This window comes from Rhamphochromis sp. 'chilingali' (genome assembly GCF_963969265.1).
Source record: "Rhamphochromis sp. 'chilingali' genome assembly, chromosome: 4".
In the NCBI taxonomy this organism is placed as follows: domain Eukaryota; kingdom Metazoa; phylum Chordata; class Actinopteri; order Cichliformes; family Cichlidae; genus Rhamphochromis; species Rhamphochromis sp. 'chilingali'.
Window position 1 is genome coordinate 44817731 of NC_137948.1, and position 19455 is coordinate 44837185.

Consider the following 19455-nt stretch of genomic DNA (forward strand, 5'->3'; position numbering starts at 1 on the left):
ACACACACACACACACACAACCCACCGACACACGTCTTTCCATCACTGGCGAACACAAAGCCGGCGGAGCACTCGCAGCGCAAACTTCCAGGCTGATTACTGCAGACGGCGTTGGGTCCACACACTGAAGGAGTCTCCCTGCACTCGTCAATATCTGCCAACAACATACATGTAATGTTACTGCACATTACATGATCTCTGCTCCATGTGCTGCTTGTAGACGCTCAGATTAAATGTAATCCAGGTTCAGATCATCATTTTACTACTATGGAGCGTTTCCACGTGACTGTCACATTTTTGAAATTATTCTCTCATCTGTTCTTTCCCATTTTCAGCACTGCCCATGTGACCAAGTGTGGGTTTGTTACCGTGGCAATATCGTCCATCTCCAGCGAAACCAGCTGTGCATTCACAGCTGAACCGGACGCCCTCGCCAGGTGTACAGACAGCGTTAATGTCGCAGCCGTGTCGGCCGCTGAAGCACGGATTCTGCTCCAGAAGACTGCCTGTCAGAAAATTAGACACACCTCCAGTCAGAAACAATGTGACTCTTCACAGCACACAAAGGCAGAACCGCGCACACCGAGCAGAAAAGATTGTGCAGTTTGGCAACAAACCCTGAAGGTCAACCAGATAATGATAACCCTGAAAATAGATCCAGTGTCTCCAGAAAGTAGCGCTCACGGTAAACCACCAGCACAGCAAGAAGCGAGGCAGCGAGAGAGAACAGTGAGCTGTGTCACCTGCACGTTGTTTACCAATAAAATCTAACCGTGAAGAACAACAAGCATCATGTAAATGTGCAAACACACATATGCACACATATGTTACATGTGTTGGTGTTAGAAAGCTCTCCCATCCAGCTCTTCAGCTGTTACAGTTTCACTTTGTCACAGTTGTTGTTCGCCTGGAGACACGCTTAGTTTCCATCGTCAGCAACACAAACATCTATAGACTGTATAGAAAAGATGGACCTAACCACCGCGACGTCACCACTCATTAGTGACTTCCTGAGTGCTTCTTCCAAAGCCACCATGGTTCTTGATATTTGATGTGAATACACGAAGTACAGCTGCTGTGTAACATCAGAGCTGCTCTGTTATTCAAGTATTTAAGGAAAATCTGCGTTTGTCTGTCGAGTTTGCAGAAATGAGAATTTAAATATTTGGGGATATTTTGGTGGAATATCGAGACATGCATGTTGTAGGCGACTGCTGCTCCTTCTTCATGATAAAAGGATTAATGGATAAAAGCGAATCTGTGGTTCACTCACTGACTGCTTTCTGCTCGTGCAGCTGGGCGGAGCTCCTGGCAGGAAACATGTCCCAGATGCTCTGCTGTTTGCCAACAAAGCCCAGCTCAGTGTTGTTTGCTTGTATAACTCTAAACCCCCCGAGCTTCTCCAACCAACCTCACCTGCATATTTACCTCAAATCCTGCCCCTCCCCCAACCCCCACCCCCAGCCCGGGCTGGTATCTTGTTGACATCAGCCGCTGATCTTCGCCCCCTGCCTGCAGCACTCTCACTCTGATTGCAGCTGAGGAAACAGAGCCAGGCTCAGATTACTGTTTACCTTCCTCCGATGTCCCACTGCAACACCGCTGAGGGTTTAAACTATTGGATATGTGTTTCCGAACATTCCTCGGAGTAACAACACGCACCGCTTCGCTGTGACTGTCCCTGACAATGTGGGAAACCTTCTGTGACCTTCAGCATGAGTCTGCTCCCTGACCTGTGCCGTCTGCATCTGTGACACATGTGGAACTAAAATAAATACACCACACATTCACAGAGGCAGATTTTTACATCACTGCTGTTTGTGCCAAGAACTCAAGTACTAATAATCACAGCCTCCAAATGCTGTTCGGTTAAATATGTGGAGGCTAAACTTGGAGCCTCCTGTAGGGTCCATCCACAAACGAGACGTCAGGTCGGCTGTAAAATAAAACAAACTCTGTGGCAGGTTTAACACATTTGACAAAGACTGTGGCCTCGTCCTTCCAGGTTACATCAGCGATATTTTTACAGCCCATTTCAGCTGGAAAGATTCGTGTCACCTGTGTCTCTGATTGCTATTACACACTTTCAAACATGAAAGACTTATTCTGGTTTGTTAAATACAACAACAGTGCGACGGCCACCTTTTTTCTACTGTTTGTGCTTTTGGTTCATTTCCAGTATTTTAATGGGACCTCACCTCACCTCACTACAGGCCTTTGAAGACGTTTGTTTCATTTCGCTCAGTCAGATTCTAGTTTTGTTTGTCTGTTATGTAGCACTAACTCATGGCACCTGTACATCTTACTGAGTAACTTCTTAACCAAATCCACCCATCCACCCACTTCTGGTGGAGGCAGGGTACACAATGGACAGGTCACCAGTAGAGTCACTAGTGACTCAAAAATCAATGCAATTAGTGGTGGCGCGCCAACATACACACTCACAGACACACACACGGATACATATGTGGACGTGTAACATACTGTGGATGGGACCAATTTTGTTGCTCATGGCGTAGCGGATAAGGTGGTTGTTAGCGTCAAACATCACAAAGATTTGGTCTACACTGAGCTGCTGGGTGGTCAGCGTTGCCCCCGCCCACCCAGCCTCATCATACGGGCAGGTCTGAAAGATGATGGACTGACGCCACTGGTAGCTTCTAGTCTGGACGTCTCCATCAGGGGAGGTGATGGTGTAGTTGCAGCTGGAGGAGGAGATGATGACTAGAAAGAGGAGGAGAAATACGTTAGCATTGAGCTACCTTCAGTGGGAAGTGAATCTTTTAATGTCCTAAAACATTGATTTGGCTGAAATATTTACACAGAAAGATTGAAAACAGAAAAACGGACTGTTAGGCCCTGACTGCGTGACGAGCTTAGTGTCAGAGCTGCTGGCCTTACAGTTTCTGCTGTACTGGTGAATCTCCTTGTATGGCTTGATCTGGACAGTGGAGCCTAACGGGACAGCCGGCAGACGTCCATCCAGGTCTGTGCTCATCACCAGGTGGTCGTGTTCATCGATGCCTTTAAACTCTTGCTTGATGGTCAGATGCTCGTTGCCCGGCTGGAAGACCACCTCGGCCTGTCGGGAAAACACGCCGCCTACAGGAATGTGAAAACACACGTTTTCAATGCATTTAGGCAAAGACAACCTACTGAGTGCAATGTGCATTAAGTGCAAACTGAGCGTCAGAATGAAGAAGACTGTCTGATGTGTGGTTGTTGGTGCCAGACAGGCTGGTCTGAGTGTTTGGAAGCTGCTGATCTGCAGGCATTTTCCCACATAGCCATCACTGAGGTTTGCTGCTTCCAGCTCACAGTGAGCTCAGCATGAATGGAATCATTTCTGAATCTGTTTTGGACTTTCTGCATACAAACATGATAAACATTACAGTTACAGTATTTAACTGTTCCCAGGCTCTAGAGGCCCAGAGTCTTTGCAGTTCTGAGCAGTTTTGTGAGCACACGAGGGACAAATTGATGCAGCTTTACACAACAATCATCATCAACCTGCAGCCTTACCAATGAGACTGAATCCATTCTCGTAGCCGGGCTGTTCCAAGGCAAAGGCCCAGCCGATGACGCCCCCCAGTGAGGACAGAAGCTGCAGGGAGGGCCCCACGCTGTCGGGGATGTTGCTGATGGCCACATAGGCCCGTCCATCATTGGCTACCACGTACGAGTGCAAATCATTGTTAGTGAGCCTTATCGGTGAAGGTAAGTTTCCCACAAACACTTGGCCGTTCACTTTTCCGTTCATCCTCTGGGGTTTGCCTGAAAAACAACTTCTCCATTAAATCATTTTATTGTTTCTTTTATCTTCAGTCATCTTTTTTCCTACGAAAACTCCTGATAAATATAGACAAAGGGAATAATATTTACATGACATTTACCAAGTTTGAATGCTTTTAAAGAAGCTTTAATAGAAGAAAAGTTTGGATAGTTTTGACTACACTGTCTTACACAATAAGAAATGACCAAAGCTGCTTTCCTGTTATTAAAATAATCCACAGCTTCACTGATAAGGAACTCAGTTCTTCTTACCTTCTGCAACACAGTCCTTCCCATTCCCATAATAACCAGGCCTGCAGTGGCAGCAGTACCCCCTGCTGTGATCTCGGCAGTCAGCAAAAGCTGAGCATTTGTGCCTGTTGTGGGCACACGTCTCCAGGTTGTATGCAAACACTGTGAAAGGAACAAAAGAAGGCAGGCCGGTAGCTTCAGAATGAAACTATGACAATCTCACCCAAAGAAAAATAAAACACAAACGTCCTGTTATTGAAATCTACCGTTCACATCCAAATCTTCATCGACCACAACGATCTGAGGATGCTGTGGAGCTGAACGTGGTGGTGCTGGTACGTGCCGCTGTTGCAGCCCCGGCTTCTCTGAAGTGTATCTGGGTTCACTGGGCGTGGGAGTGGTGTGTCTTGGTTGCAAAGTCTCAGAGGTGGTGTATCTGGTTTCAGTCTCATGTTGCTCGGTTGGATGTATTCGTTGAATTGTCCCAGTGCTGGTGGGTGCTGGTGCAATAGTGTCTGATTCCACAAAGTGTGGCTCCTGAGTTTTCAGCGTTGCGTTTCCTGGTGTGACGGTTTCTGGATAACCGGTTTGGAAGCTGCTGGGGGTCTCAGATGGCTGCTCATGCTTTTCCTCCGGTACTGTTCCAGCTGTCTTTATCCCCTGGGTTGTATAGGTCAAGAAGTCCACCCCCACATGATCAGCAGTCTGTGTTGGTAACATGGTCACAGGAGGCTCAGTAACACCCTCATTCTCAGGAGAGCTAGTCACTTTCCCCGGTTGGATCTCAACGAAGAACGGGGAGGATCCAATCTTGTACACCCAAACTCCACTGCGTGCTGCGTTGGTCTTTCTGGTTGGATAAAGAATAACATGAAATGTTTCCAAAGTGGACGACAGTGAAAATCAAACTAATGAAGTGGAAACTAGAAATGACAGACAGCATTTCTAAGATGTGTTGTAGCAAAAAGAATCGTGAGCGTCTCCAGTCAGTCCAGAATGCTGCAGCAAGGCTTTTAACAAAGACATGAAAAGAGAGCACCAGCTCATTACACTGGCTTCCAGTACATCTCAGAATTCATTTTAAAATCTTGGTACTGACTTTTAAAGCTCTGAATCATGACGCTCCTGCCCATATTTCTGAGCTCTTAGAACGCCACGCTCCCTCTCGCAGCCTGAGATCGTCTAATCTAAGGCTGCTGGTAGTTCCCCGAACACGTTTTAAAACCAGAGGTGATCTTTCAGAGCGGCGGCCCCAGGTTGTGGAACGCTCTCCCTCCATCTCGACGTTGCCTGGATTGTATTTGTTCTTTTAAACATCATCTTAAGACTCATTTATTGAGACTGGCTTTTAATCCGATTTGTGCTGTATGTTTGACTGTACTGTTTTATATTATTGTGAAGCACTTTATCCTGTGAAGAGTGCTATACAAATCAATAAAGTAAAGTAAGTGTATTTCAGAACTTAATTACAAGGACTACTGGAACTTTGATTTTGCTTAAATAAAGTCTACAGCTCTGTGAAAAGGCGTTTCCTGTCTTGTGTGGATGCACGCTCAGTCATCAGTCAAATGGATTCTGTTCACGTCACTCTCAGCACATTGTTCCTTCAGTGGTGCTGGTTTCAGTCATTGTGCAGATGTCCTGTTTATATGGTTGGTCTGGGGCTGCCTGCTGCTTCAGGACCTGCTGTCATTGATGAATTCTGCTCTCTGCCAGAAAGTCCTGACGGAAAACATCCGATCATCGTTTACCGAAGCTCGAGCACATTTGGGTTTCGCAACAATGATGCAAAACACAGCAGCAAGTCCACCCGTGAATGGCTCCAAACAAAAAACCTCAAAATGAAGGTTTTGAAGAGGCCTGATGAACGTCTGGACTTGCTGTGCTATGACCTTAAGACCATGCTGAGAAACCCTCCATTGTGCCTCAAGTCAAACAATCCTGCAAAGAGTGGGACTAACGATGTTTCAGACATTTGATTAAGGCGCCACAGCCATGACTCCTTTTTCACACACAGTAGGTTTGGACAGCTTCTTTAACAGGACTTCGGATTTACTCAGGTTTTCTGTGTCAAACATTAAAACTTGTTTGTTCTGAAACATTAAAGTGACAAATACACCAGGAAGGGAGCGGGCACTTTATCACAGCACCACGTACAAACACAGACTTCATATTTTCAGTTCCACTATAGCAAAAGCATCAGCAGCAGTCATACTTGGTAAGTTGGCTGATGGAGGCCTCGTCATCAGAGGTAATGTTGAAGTACAGCCCCTGTTTTTTCCAGAACCAGCCCACCAGGCCTTCGTTGAAGCCTGACTCGAGCAGCTTTCTTTCTCCTCCTATTGATGTGTAGAGAAACTGCAGGCCGTTCCTGGGGTACAAGAGGATGGCCCAGGCAGATGATGCTGTGTAGGCTACAACCAGCTGGAAGGTGATTCTCTGAAAGTGCAAGATAACATGTTTATATCCACACCACTGCTTATTTTTCATTCTGGGTGGGTTTGTGTGTGTTTTTGCTCACTGTGTGTTTATACACCACTCTACATTTAATCATCACTGATATTCCACACCATGTCCTGTCTCTCCCATCATGGCCCCGCCCCTCCCTGAGCATGGAGGTTTCTTCCTGTTAAAAGGGAGTTTTTCCTTCCCACTGTGGCCAAAGTGCTGCTCATAGGGGGTCATATGATTGTTGGGTTTTCTCTGTATGTATTACTGTAGGGTCTACCTTACAATATAAAGCGCCCTGAGGCGACTGTTGTTGTGATTTGGCGCTAATAAAACTGACTTAGACGGAGACAGGGTAGAATGAGTGTTTATGCCGTAGAACTAAAAAATAATCCGTTTTTCTGCACTAAGGAAAATACACTCAGAATAAATTAGTAAATAAAAGTATATAATATATATAAAAAATAAATACATACTATCTAATTGAGAGAAATTGAAATCCTCACCTTAGTGTCCAGTTGGTCTCCTCGTCCAGATGTCCCCTGGGCAGCCATGTTCTCCCAGGTAACAATGAAGGTGTTGGTGGGCTTCTCTACCTTACCATCTGGGAAACCCTGCCTGATGTGGTCAGCGGCTCGACCCAGGATATTGGGGGTGCTGTCGTGCCTGAAGTACACCTTGCCTTGTCCGTCACTGTTGTCCAGGTCTCCCAGAAGGACTGCAATCATTTTAAACTCACTGGGCGTCTTCCCCAGGTATTTCTCCTCAGCGGGAGGCTCGGCAACAGCCACAAACCCATTGGTGTTGATCTGAAACAGGAGGATCAGGTTCTTTGGTTAATGAACAGACACCTCATATTTCATGTGAAATCACACAGTGCATTTATGCACCTCAGATTTTAGTAATTGTGAGAATGTATCATTTTATTTTAAGGTTAAATGTTTTTACTGATGACCAATCTGGACATTTCCCACAATCCTGAGGTCTGAACTATAAATGTGGTCCAGTACTGTCTGATTAAATTTCATGAGCCAGTAACTGACGTGAGATAAAGTGAGGACTGTTGATGCTCCGTCATTATCATAAGTTTCTCAAAGCTAGGACAAACAAACCCTGCACTACAGTTATTCTCAGAATGATAACTTATTATTTAAATAAATGATTTGCTTATTCAGCACAAAGTGTAAGCAGAGTGCACAAAGTTCTCTTGCTGCTATTCTGTGCTCTGTCAGCTCCAGGAATTCCACACAAATAATTCACTCAGAAAAGAAAGATCTCTTTAAGCTGGGCAGACACTGGGCGATTTTTTCAGTTGTGCGATTCAGCTGCTGCTCAAACTGTACGATTGACTCGCAGGGGTGAGAAGTTCATAGGTCACGATGCAGGTCACACACTATACGGCCGATGCTCTGATGCGACCTGAGTCACACTGTGCGTCCATAACATGAAGGTTATAACAGAAAATCTGTCGCTCTCTCCCTCTCTGTCTCTCACTCACACAGACACACCACCACCATCAACTTTGCTAAATTGCTAATGAAAAACATGATCAGGCAGCTGTGATTGAGCAGCAGTGTAGATCCAACTATTCACGGTTGTTGTGGTCGTGATGATTTTGTGAGGCCACATCGAAAAGGCTCGGATGAGCTCTCTACAAGTTGTGCCTCCATCGCTTGTGTCCGGATCACACGCTGCACTGCTGCTCCGTCTTTTTCAACAACCTTTATGTGTTTGCGCGTGTGCAGTGTGAGAAGCTGCGGTGATAACCTCACGACGGTCCTCACGACCAAGCGATTGATGATCTGGAGCTGGTCGTGAGGTGTTAATCGCTTCTCGTTACCCCACGTATACTACACGATGCACGACGCACGATGAAGGCCAAATTCGGGCCGATCACCAAAACGGTCGCACGACTGAAAAATCGGCTCAAAATGGGCCAAAAATCACAGAGTGTAAGCCCAGCATTAGCCCATCATTAGCCCAGCTTTAGTCCAGCATTAGCCCAGCTTAAGCCCAGCATTAGCCCAGCATTAGCCCAGGTTAAGCCCAGCATTAGCCCATCATTAGCCCATCTTTAGCCCAGCATTAGCCCAGCTTAAGCCCAGCATTAGCCCAGCATTAGCCCAGCATTATCGCAGCATTAGCCCAGCATTAGCCCATCATTAGCCCAGCTTTAGTCCAGCATTAGCCCAGCTTAAGCCCAGCATTAGCCCAGCATTAGCCCAGGTTAAGCCCAGCATTAGCCCATCATTAGCCCAGCATTAGCCCATCATTAGCCCATCTTTAGCCCAGCATTAGCCCAGCTTAAGCCCAGCATTAGCCCAGCATTAGCCCAGAATTAGCCCAGGTTAAGCCCAGCATTAGCCCATCATTAGCCCAGCTTTAGCCCAGCATTAGCCCAGTTTAAGCCCAGCATTAGCCCATCATTAGCCCAGTTTAAGCCCAGCATTAGCCCATCATTAGCCCAGTTTAAGCCCAGCATTAGCCCATCATTAGCCCATCTTTAGCCCAGCATTAGCCCAGCATTATCGCAGCATTATCGCAGCATTAGCCCATCATTAGCCCAGATTTAGTCCAGCATTAGCCCAGCATTAGCCCAGCATTAGCCCAGCATTAGCCCAGGTTAAGCCCAGCATTAGCCCATCATTAGCCCAGCATTAGCCCATTATTAGCCCATCTTTAGCCCAGCATTAGCCCATCATTAGCCCAGCTTAAGCCCAGCATTAGCCCAGCAATAGCCCAGTTTAAGCCCAGCATTAGCCCAGCTTTAGCCCAGCATTAGCCCATCATTAGCCCAGCATTAGCCCATCATTAGCCCAGCTTTAGCCCATCATTAGCCCAGCTTAAGCCTGATTCGAATCGTGACCGTGTGAAGCCACACCACCATGAACTGAGTGCAGTCTCCTTTCAAGGACAAGGCAGTAAATGCAGACAAAATAGCAAAAATATGTCATAATAATCAACTTCTTCAGTTCAGATAATGAGACAATCATTCATTTGTTTAGGTTTCAAAATATGAGCAATGGTGGTGACTGACGCAGGATTTCTACAACAGGAGATAAACCTAGACATGCCCCGCTGTGACTGAGCTTTAATACGCATCGTATGCCTTCTGCATATTATATGACAAAACATAGACAGAGAGAGGTATGCAAAGCAGTTTGTGCTCTAAGTTATTTGGTAATATTCACTTGTCAAACATCCAGTACACACTGCGCGCTTCATATAAAGTTGTCCTGTTGCTCTGTGATTTTATCTCATTCTCACAGTTAAACCTTCCCAACCTCGTGTCTCACAGGCTGTTCATCATCTGTTTAGTGTCACAGATTCAGATTCTTTCCCAAACCTGATGATCAGTCACTAAACCACCGTCACCTTTAGCATTTTTAACAAAGCAAAGCAGAATTTCACCGTAGCTGTGCCACGACACAGGTTTACATTCACCGTTGCATACAACAATGAGACAAACCAGATCTGTCAGCTGTTTATCAAAGGCTTTACAAACATGCATCTTTCATGTGTCAGCCAGCATGCAGCCTGTTTCAGTGTTAGTTACTGTTCTTACTGTCCGGGAGGAACTTTGACCACATCATTGCCTTGGCACTGATAAAGTATTCTGATTCTGAGATGCTCACAGCTGATGATGTGCGACCCAAAAGCAAACTAATTCAGTTCAATTCAGTTTAATTTATACAGCACCAAATCACAACAACAGTCGCCTCAGGGCGCTTTATACTGTGAGGTAAAGACCCTACAGTAATACAGAGAAAACCCAACAATCATATGACTCCCTATGAGCAAACACATGGCGACAGTGGAGAGGAAGAAACCTCCGGCAGAGCCAGGCTCAGGGAGGGGCGGCAATAACTGGCTGGGTATGAGTGGAGGACGAAGGCAGACTGTGGAAGAGCCAGACAAGAGCCTCACTTAGTGCAGAGAGCCGTCTGAACAGAAGAAGCACTGAGTGCATCATGGGAAACACTCAGCAGCAAAACTAAGCAATCCAGAACTTTATCAGACATGAGAGGGAAAAGACTGCTGAACATTTGGGTAATTATATTAAATGAAACTAAATCATGATGATTTTCATTCATGGTATTAGTCTTGTTTCTGATGTTATGGATTATTTTAATGTTTAATCAACAAGCTGACAGTAAAAATCCCTCAAAAACACACTGATCTTGTCTGTTTTTACACACTCACTGCACCAGAAATAAACTGTACGAGTCGCTCATCATACCTCCATGTGTACCACACACACACACACACTCACACTCCTAATGTCATCTTCATGTCCTGCTTTCATCTTTAACATTTGAGCTAAAGCTGACACTAAATTTGTAGAAATCTCAGAGGTGTACAGCAAATATGTCCCCAACTATAATAAATCCTACCTGTGCTTTCTATACTCTGAAATAGGGCTGCTCGATTATGGCAAAAATGATAATCACGATTATTTTCACTGAAATTGAGATCGATTATTTGACGATATTTATTTAACCCTTTAAGACCTACTATAGAACCAAGTCCGCCAGAGCTTATATTATTTTTTTTTACATGCTGTGGAGCCATTTTTGGGAGCATTTCAAGTTGCTATATATCAATACAACTGTTATAGCCCATATTTTAATAATATGTATTCATTAAGTCCATAGTAACTACATTAATTGCAAAAAAGTGCAATAAACTACAAAAAAATTGAAAATCGTTTTTGTTTTGTTTTTTACATATATTTCTACTTGGAGAAATTTAAGAGGTTTATCCCTCAAAACTTTAAATACAAAAAAGTTGCAAAAAAATAGTTTACAGCAACAGGAAATTTATTTTGAGTGTCTTCATAGTTTTATTTTGGAGATACACCAATTTTTATATACTGCAGGAAAAACAAAAAAACAATCCTATGATGCAAATTTGCAAAGAAAACAGCAGGTGCATCAAAATAAACTATTTCCAGCAGTGCAATTCGAGTCCTAAGCATCCCAGCAACTATTCAGAAAAGTCAAACATGACTTATAAAAACACCAGTATAGGCTTTTAAGGCCTACAAGTAAAAAACTACATTTTCCGCGAAAATGCCGTCACTTCCGGTTTCGGACAGGAAATGAAATGAAAGCTTTATGTGGAAGGAAACCGTGACAAGCTGATGGCATCAGATGTAAGTACAACTCCTCCGGTTTCATATGCAAAACAAATTATTGCGCTAGCTTACACGGTTCCAGTTCTACAGGGATTTAAAGGGTTAACAATAACAATGTATTGAATAATGACTTTAAAAAATAATATAAAATAGTGCAAATACTGATAACAGTGCAAATGTTTGCAATATAAAAAATAAATGAAAAATGTAAACATCTATGTTTAGTGAGCTTTGCAGTGTTGCTCTGTGGTGCAGCTACGACACCGTAGCAAAGTTTACACACTGTGTCTACTTGATCCACGTCTGACTGAACCCACAATGTTTCCACACCACTGAAGTTTTTTTTCTTTTTTTACCTGTCTTTTCAACCAACGGCAGTCACTCTCCTCTCCAAATAACTTCTGCTTAGCTTTCCGAGCTTTCCGAACTTCCCTCGGGTCCTCTTAATTGTTGTGACGTATGTTCGAAATGCAGAGAGGTGCGCTCGATTTGCCACACGGAGCAGCGCGAGAGTAAAGCACGAGGGAGGGGCTAATAATCGGCTCAGTCATTTTTAATGATCGTTGAAAGCCCAGATCGTAATCGTGATTAAAATTCGATTAATTGAGCAGCCCTACTCTGAAAGTAACACACCATTGATTAATGCTTCAATATTAAATATGATTGCTACCGAAACACAGGCCCTTAAATAGTTAAATGATTACTTAAAAAGCCATCACCCGGCCGTCTTAGCTAATCATAGGCCCATCACCAACGTCCTTATATTTCCATAAATCATAAAAGAGTAGCTGTCAAACAGCTAACTGATCATCTGCACAGATAAAGGTCCCAAGTTCGACTCCCCCCTCTGACCTGTCAGTGTGGAGTTTACTCATGGCAGTGACATGGTCTCGTACTGTCACATTCCCAGTAAAGAGTGATTTATTTTAACTGGAACATTTTGGGCTGCAGGTAGTTTTTCTGCATCTTTATGCAGAAACAATCCAAAAACTAAGAATGGAAACTATCCATTTCTCTACTGCTTTGTGACCTCTGGGATTGAGATAACTGGAGCTGAGTCGAACCTAAACGTGTGTTTGTGAGCAAAGACATTCTTAGCTTTGAAGGTCACATAATCATCAAAGCACAGCAGAGACAAAACACATACTGAGCAGGCACGTCTGATATCTTTACAAGCAGCCAGCATCAAAAATGTTGAAAACATATCTGCAACCTTGAGATGAGACAGGAAGAGGAGAGGAAACATGAGACAAAGAGGAAAGCCACATTGCTCGAGTGCCTCTGTAAAGAGGGTCTCAGCAAAGTCATGTCTTCAGGGGAGCTTTCCCCCACCCTCCCCCATCACACCCTCCTCCCAGAGACAGGCTTCCTTCAGAGAAATGCACGAGCGGCTCGAATGGCTGCTCTCCCAGCCGGTATCTGACACTGCAGAGCTGAAGAAGCTCCACCTTCATCACAGAGCAGACAGCAACACACTGCAAAGGAACACGGCTGATGAGAAACTCTACCAACAGCTGTGTGTCCAGTTCAATGAAATGTGCTTCATGCTCACTGGTTAGCTAACAGGACTTAGTGTTAGCAGCAATCAACCAACCCACTGATGTCATATTCCTGACTTTATTCTGATGTAAACACTGTAACTAAAAGCAATGTTTTAGGTGTTAGACCTGCATCAGTTTTTCCGCGGGGGCTTCATACATGTAGTTTTTTCATGCCCACTTTAATATGAGCAGTACACGATTTAATGTTTTTAAAAGCACAGCGCCTGGACAGCAACTCTCTTAATAATTCTGATTTCATTTCTACTAGTGGAGCATTAAGGAAAATACTGGTAATTTTTTATTTAAAGATTATCATATGTTCAATTCAATTTTATTTATATAGCGCCAAATCACAACAAAAGTCGCCTGAAGGCGCTTCATAGGTACTTGTAAGGCCTCTTTATCAGAATATTAAAATTCTGCTCACAAAAACATTGAGAATTGAGATATTTTATGCAGTTTCCCTTTCTTACGTGTAGTGTACAGGATGATGGTGGAGGTAGTGTTTTTACTGGACACTGGTGATGCTGGTGCAAAAGTACTTATGGGGCCTGACATGTGCCCAGATGATCTACAGCCCGGGTAGAATAGAAAGCCTCACAGCTAGTAACGTCCTGATGTGTGGTGATTTCCTGAATCTACTAATGAACTTTGAGAAGACACCTCTCCTGACTTTAACACTATGCTATTTAAAAGCATGTCATGGACTTGCCAGTGTCAAGCATGTTGGTGGTAGCACTGTGCTCTGGGACTGGTTTGCTGCCACTGGTACACTGTGCAGTAACAGAATAATGAAGGAGCACTATCTTCAAATTCACCAACTTCACCTCAAATCAACAGTTAGACGACTGAAACTTGGACACAGACGGGAGTTCCAACAGAACAACGATCCCAAGCACACAACACTGTTTTTGGAATGGATAAAGCAAGCTAGCATTAAGGTTCTGGAATGTCCCTCTGGACGCCCCCAAACTCGGGTCTTCTGCCCAGAAGACTCATCACATATCTGGGCTGAAATATGCAGAAGCTTGTTGATGGCTACATGTGCAACGTGCTAAGAGATGTTTAACCCAATATTAGTGGGGGTGTATGCATCTATTTGAGCCGTATATACACTTTTGACCCGGTTTGGATTAGCGAAACTCCAAATTTTAATCCAACTCAAGCATTTCAAAGTAATTAATGATGCTGTACAATCACTCCACCGTAGAAAATGAACAGTTCAAAGAAACTGACAATCACGCAGATGATGAGTGTATGTATGTATGTAATCATTAGTGTATTAGCTAAAATCATATGCCATATTGTATCAGTGTACACAAAATGCTACCTGTAGTGAGCACACCGCCTCTTCCAGGCTATACCAAGACATCTGCATCACCCGAACCACAGGACAAGACTGTTTTCAATGTGTGTTACACTGAGGCAAAGCCCAGCGATGGAAAATCAAGGGTGAAAATGGCTCTTCAAACTGTCACTGATAAAATGCTGCATTTATAATTTGCATCTCACTAATAAACCATTTGTTACATAAAGACAAGGCGAGCAAGGGATTAAACCGGCAGCTGCCTGGGTCTCATCATCGTAACAAGCGGTCAATGTTGGGCCAAAACACGTGACCCGGCTGCTGCAGCCTTTGTAGAGCCTACGATGTAACCTAGCTAACTGTCCAATGCCGCTGTCAGCATCCATGCTTGTGTGTAATGATGTGTTCATGTGTGGTCGTCTCCCGGGGTTTCGTACGTGGTGCCAGCAAAGAGGAAAAATAAAACGCTGGGATTGTTTTTCCTTCTCGCTAGCTTCCACCTAAGCATGATATAGCATGTTCTGACTGAGAGATTTCTGAACAAATTCAAACGTACAGCTCTGTTATCACTTCCAGCATAAATGAAGACAGAAAACTAAACAGCAGTGACGTTTGTAGGGTTACTGAAGTTGGGCTAGCTGGTATATAATGATGTGCTATGTGATCGCTAGCGACACAGCTATGTTAGGTAAACACAGTGAAGCTGGAGGATGAACGCTAACTTTCTTCCACTCGATAAAAGTTAACGTGAAGGTTCCTGATGGTTAGAGACAAATGCAATCGCATGGCAGGATGCTGTAAACGGACCAAACTTCAGTCAGGAGAACAACTGAGATTATTCAGCCACAATACGGTGGCTGTAGCTCAGGTGGTAGAGCAGGTCATCTACTGATCGGAAGGTTGGTGGTTCGATTCCTGGCTTCCCCTAGTCTGCATGCCAAATATCCTTGGGCAAGATACTAACCCCAAATTGCTCTCCGATGCATCCATCGGAGTATGTGTGTGTGAATGTTAGCTATAAAGCACTTAGAAAAATGTGCGAATGTGTCAGGGTCCTGGGTCTGAGCGACCCAGGATCCCTGCGCAGTTATGAATTGTATTATTATATGTATTTTGGTGTTGCTTCCCTTCTCTGTGCTTGTGTGTGTGTATATATATATGTGTGTGTGTGGCTGAGCACCTGTTTATAGGCGGCGTCAGGCCTGGAGGGTGTGGTCCTGCAAGGGGACTGGCCACACCCGAAGCCACACACCTGCTGCTGATCAGGCCTCGTCGGGGGAGCTACTTAAGAGAGTCTTGGAGCTCCCACCGACGCGGGATCATTCCATGAGACTCCACGTTAGTCTTCTGCTTAGTTAAAGTCTGAGTGTATGCCTACTGGAATTAAGTGTCTTGACGGCTGCCTCTGTCATTTTCCCCTCAGGAGGAGCGTGGAACATCGGAGGGCAGCAGGCACGGGGTGTGTGTGGACACACGAGAGTGGAGAACACGGAGCACGGACTTTTTGGGAAGACACGACACGGGAGTCACGGGAGAGCACGGGGATTTACTGTTATTGTTTCCATCACTGTAAATAAACGCACTGTTTATACACAGAGTACCGCGCCTGGGTCCTCCTTCCCCACTCCTTCCACGGTGTGCCATGCCGCACCGTGACAGAATGGGTGAATGCACAAGTTGTGTAAAAAAGCGCTATATAAGAACCAGTCCATTTACAATACGAGGTTAGTCATTAATGTACTGCAACAACATGGGAATAGAGCAGCTGTGAGAGGATTCAGCATTAATGAATCAATGGTACAGAAGTGGAGGAAGCAAGAAGAATGAGTTGAGTAAAGTTTTATCCAATTTTGTTTCGCTTAATGCGCCTTATAATCCGGTGTGCCTTATGTATGAAAACAGACCCGTTCATCAACAGTGTGCCTTATGGTCTGAAAAACACGATATGTTGGATGACACTGTGTGGAGCTGTTAAAAGCCTGGCTCAACATGCAGTACTGCATGTACTGTTTAAGGAGCTGTAGCAGTACCCCGGGCAAACTTGCCAGGACGTTGCTGACATCACACATGTCTGACCCCTGAGATCATCATTATCAGTGTGAGAACAACACAGGGAGGAAACACCCTGAGACGTGACATCTGGTTTGGGAGGACAAATGTGTCATTCTTCCATGTTCCAGATGTGCCGGCTCTCCAAAGAGCCTCCATTTACTGTCAAGGATCAAACTACAACCCAGATAACCTCCTCAGCAGCAAACCCTGGAGCTGAGCCAGGAGACTGCATCTTGTGGTTTTCAACCCGGGCATCATATTAAATGTAAAGGACTCATAAACACTGGTGAAGCACAAAGCAGCAGGATATTACTCGCTCTGACGCGCTACGGGGTGGGACTGGTGATGGATAGATGGAGATGCTTGAAAAAGAGCTGGTGGGGGCCGACTACACACTTACTATTAGATCTTCACACTGAGTGAAACCCAGCAGCAGAGGCTGAGAGCAGCTTTTAGTTTCATGCTTTCACCCTGAAACTCTGTTAATACAAATTCATAATGTTTAAATGACACACAACACACAACCTTTGCTTGATATTCTATCATCTGCATGAAAATGGAACAACCACAAAATCAGAGACTTTTCTCTGGAAGTGAGAAAACACGTCCTAACACAGCACATTTAAAAAAGGAATATAGTTTGGAAAGCACACCCCGACTTTCAATCTCCACCAGCACCTTGAAGCTTTTCCACTCGAGCCTCATGTCACCCACCCACCCACCCACTCGGACTCGACGTAATGATGAACACATCAGGGTTCACTATCTCACCCAGTGACACACTGATGTGCAGACCGGCGTGGCCGGGGCTCAAACCACAGCTCCTTAAAGCTCTTTGACTGTTAGCTTTACCTGTGGGTTCAACAGGAAACCAACATTCATAGATTTCCTGTCCTATATGCAAATAACTCGTTCTACCCCCAGTAACAGCTCTGTGTCTGAAATAATGTGAAAAGACAGGAGTTTACTGGAGCTGGACCTTGACTGTGTCTCATCAACTTCCTGTTGAGCCAGGGAGATGTGTGTGGTCTTTTTGTTTTTGTTTTGGGGGATGGAAAGCAAACAGTTGTGGGACAGAAGAGCAGTGGACATGGATGCGTGAGGAGAGTGTTCAGCAGGTGTGCAAATCTGAGCACATCAGTCTAAAAGTGTGTGACCGAGCTCTGTGTGTCATCCACACTGGACGTCTCTCTGTGGAGACGACTGCAGTAACATGTTTACAGTAAGCTACAGTCAGCAACTCTGACCATCCCGCTTTCTGAGCTATTTTGCCCCGCCCCCCAAAAAAGCCACAAACGATATTGAGGCTGACACAGTCTATGACGTGTATGTACTCTGCACTGAGCTAATGATAATAATTGGTATTAAATATTTAATACTTACTTTGTTACTATAATACTATAGTTTCTGTCACAGTTCATTTTACCTGTTATAGAGTGAAATAATGTGGAGCTTTGGACACGAGCGAGCTGGGAGCAGCCTGGCTTTGCTCCGGACTTTAACTGTGTCAGTAACAGCTCACATTTAAATTCACATATTCACAAAGAGTCGAGCACCTGTGTCAGACTGAGCCAATCCAATCGCACACCTGTCTGTTCACACATGTCACACAAACCCACAAATCAAACAACGAAAGTCAGAAAGCAGCAGGAGGATGGACAAAGGTATAGCGCCAATAAAAAAGCTCATCAGGTGACAAACAGACAACGACTGCACTGAGAAAGGAATTCACTCCTCAGGTAGGTGCGAGGAGCCTGAAACGAAGGCAGAGCTGCATTTGCAAAGTGAACTAAGTTTGAATCATGAAGAGTGAGCGAAAGACAGAGCTGAGTGTCCTGGAGCTGAACGAAAGGATGAGGAGCTGTGAGACTTTACTGAAAAAGTCACTTAAACATGTGATCAGCGCCAAGAAAGATGGAGGACATCCTCACCTCTCTGACCACACACCTCTGAAAGCAGTTCCCAGAAATGTTGCGCTAAACTTCAGCGTTCAACATGCGCACGCAGCGCACTGAACCTGACCATGAGCAGATCCTACAGGACACAAAACCGCACAGCCCTCAGCTTTGTCCTTAGAAATTCTAATAAATCAGAAATGATTTCTCCCACTGAGACTCTCAGTCTTTACCAGCTTCACTTCACTTTGGTTTTTGATGCTTTGAAAGGTGACAAAAAGCTGATTCTGGATTTTTTTTTTCTGCGTACTCCTCTTTTTACGAAGAAACTTTAACACATCATCATCATCCTCTAGATATGACACTCACATAAACTGTGTCGTATTCTTCCTCCAAGTACACCAGTGACCCTTTCAGAGGCAGCTTTGCCGTGGAGTCGGAGCCGGGTGGCAGCTGCAGGTCTCCGGCTGCTTCTCCAAACTCAAACAGCTCCTCCAGCTTCAGAGCCCGAGTCACAGCACCCAGACCCGCCAAGTACCAGCAGAGCCACCAGCAGAGTCGGGACACGGCCTTCATCTCCATCTTCACCTGAGGATTCCCACCGACCTACGAGCTGAGCGCAGCGGCGGAGTGACACCGGCGGGAGGACGGGCGCACGGATGGATGGATGGAGAGCGATGGGAGTGACGACCGCACAACTTCCGGAGACTTTTTCAAAATAACGTGAAGTAAAGCTAGAAGTTAGAACTTTTTAAAAGATAAAAAACTGAGTGAGGGACAGCTTTAGAAATGCGCGCCATCCTTTTTTGCTTTTAGCCTTTACACGTGACGTGTTGTCTAAGTTGAACTTGTGTCTGTAAAATATAAGTTTGTCACACAGTGCTCCGTTGGTCCCATGCATCACTGCCATCTACCGAGCGCAGTCTGTAACTTCATACAACCACAATCGGACTTGTTCGGAAACCCGAGAAGATGATGAGCTGATTTGTGCTGCTGGGGTCAGCGGGGGGTCAGGTGTGCAGCTACCTGAGGTGTTCCGGGGCCTGTGAGGGA

At 44.9% G+C, this 19455-nt stretch overlaps 1 protein-coding gene across 3 annotated transcripts in view; it reads right to left on the minus strand.

The window, feature by feature from the left end:
• The window catches only part of LOC308396355 (nidogen-1-like), a 36927-nt gene extending 17720 nt beyond the window's left edge, over positions 1-19207 (minus strand). Inside the window, exons 1-10 of one of the 3 annotated variants that reach the window (XM_080881581.1) lie at positions 18772-19207; positions 6978-7280; positions 6239-6462; positions 4290-4873; positions 4045-4185; positions 3523-3774; positions 2902-3102; positions 2485-2724; positions 369-506; positions 26-154 (exon numbers count right to left, since the gene is read on the minus strand). In XM_080881581.1, coding sequence (XP_080737707.1) covers positions 26-154; positions 369-506; positions 2485-2724; positions 2902-3102; positions 3523-3774; positions 4045-4185; positions 4290-4873; positions 6239-6462; positions 6978-7280; positions 18772-18984 — 2425 coding nt within the window. In that variant the 5' untranslated portion in view covers positions 18985-19207. The remainder of the gene's footprint in view (positions 1-25; positions 155-368; positions 507-2484; positions 2725-2901; positions 3103-3522; positions 3775-4044; positions 4186-4289; positions 4874-6238; positions 6463-6977; positions 7281-18771) is intronic. The other 2 variants (XM_080881580.1, XM_080881582.1) reach the window with 2 other exon arrangements.
• Between the last annotated feature and the right edge of the window lie 248 nt (positions 19208-19455).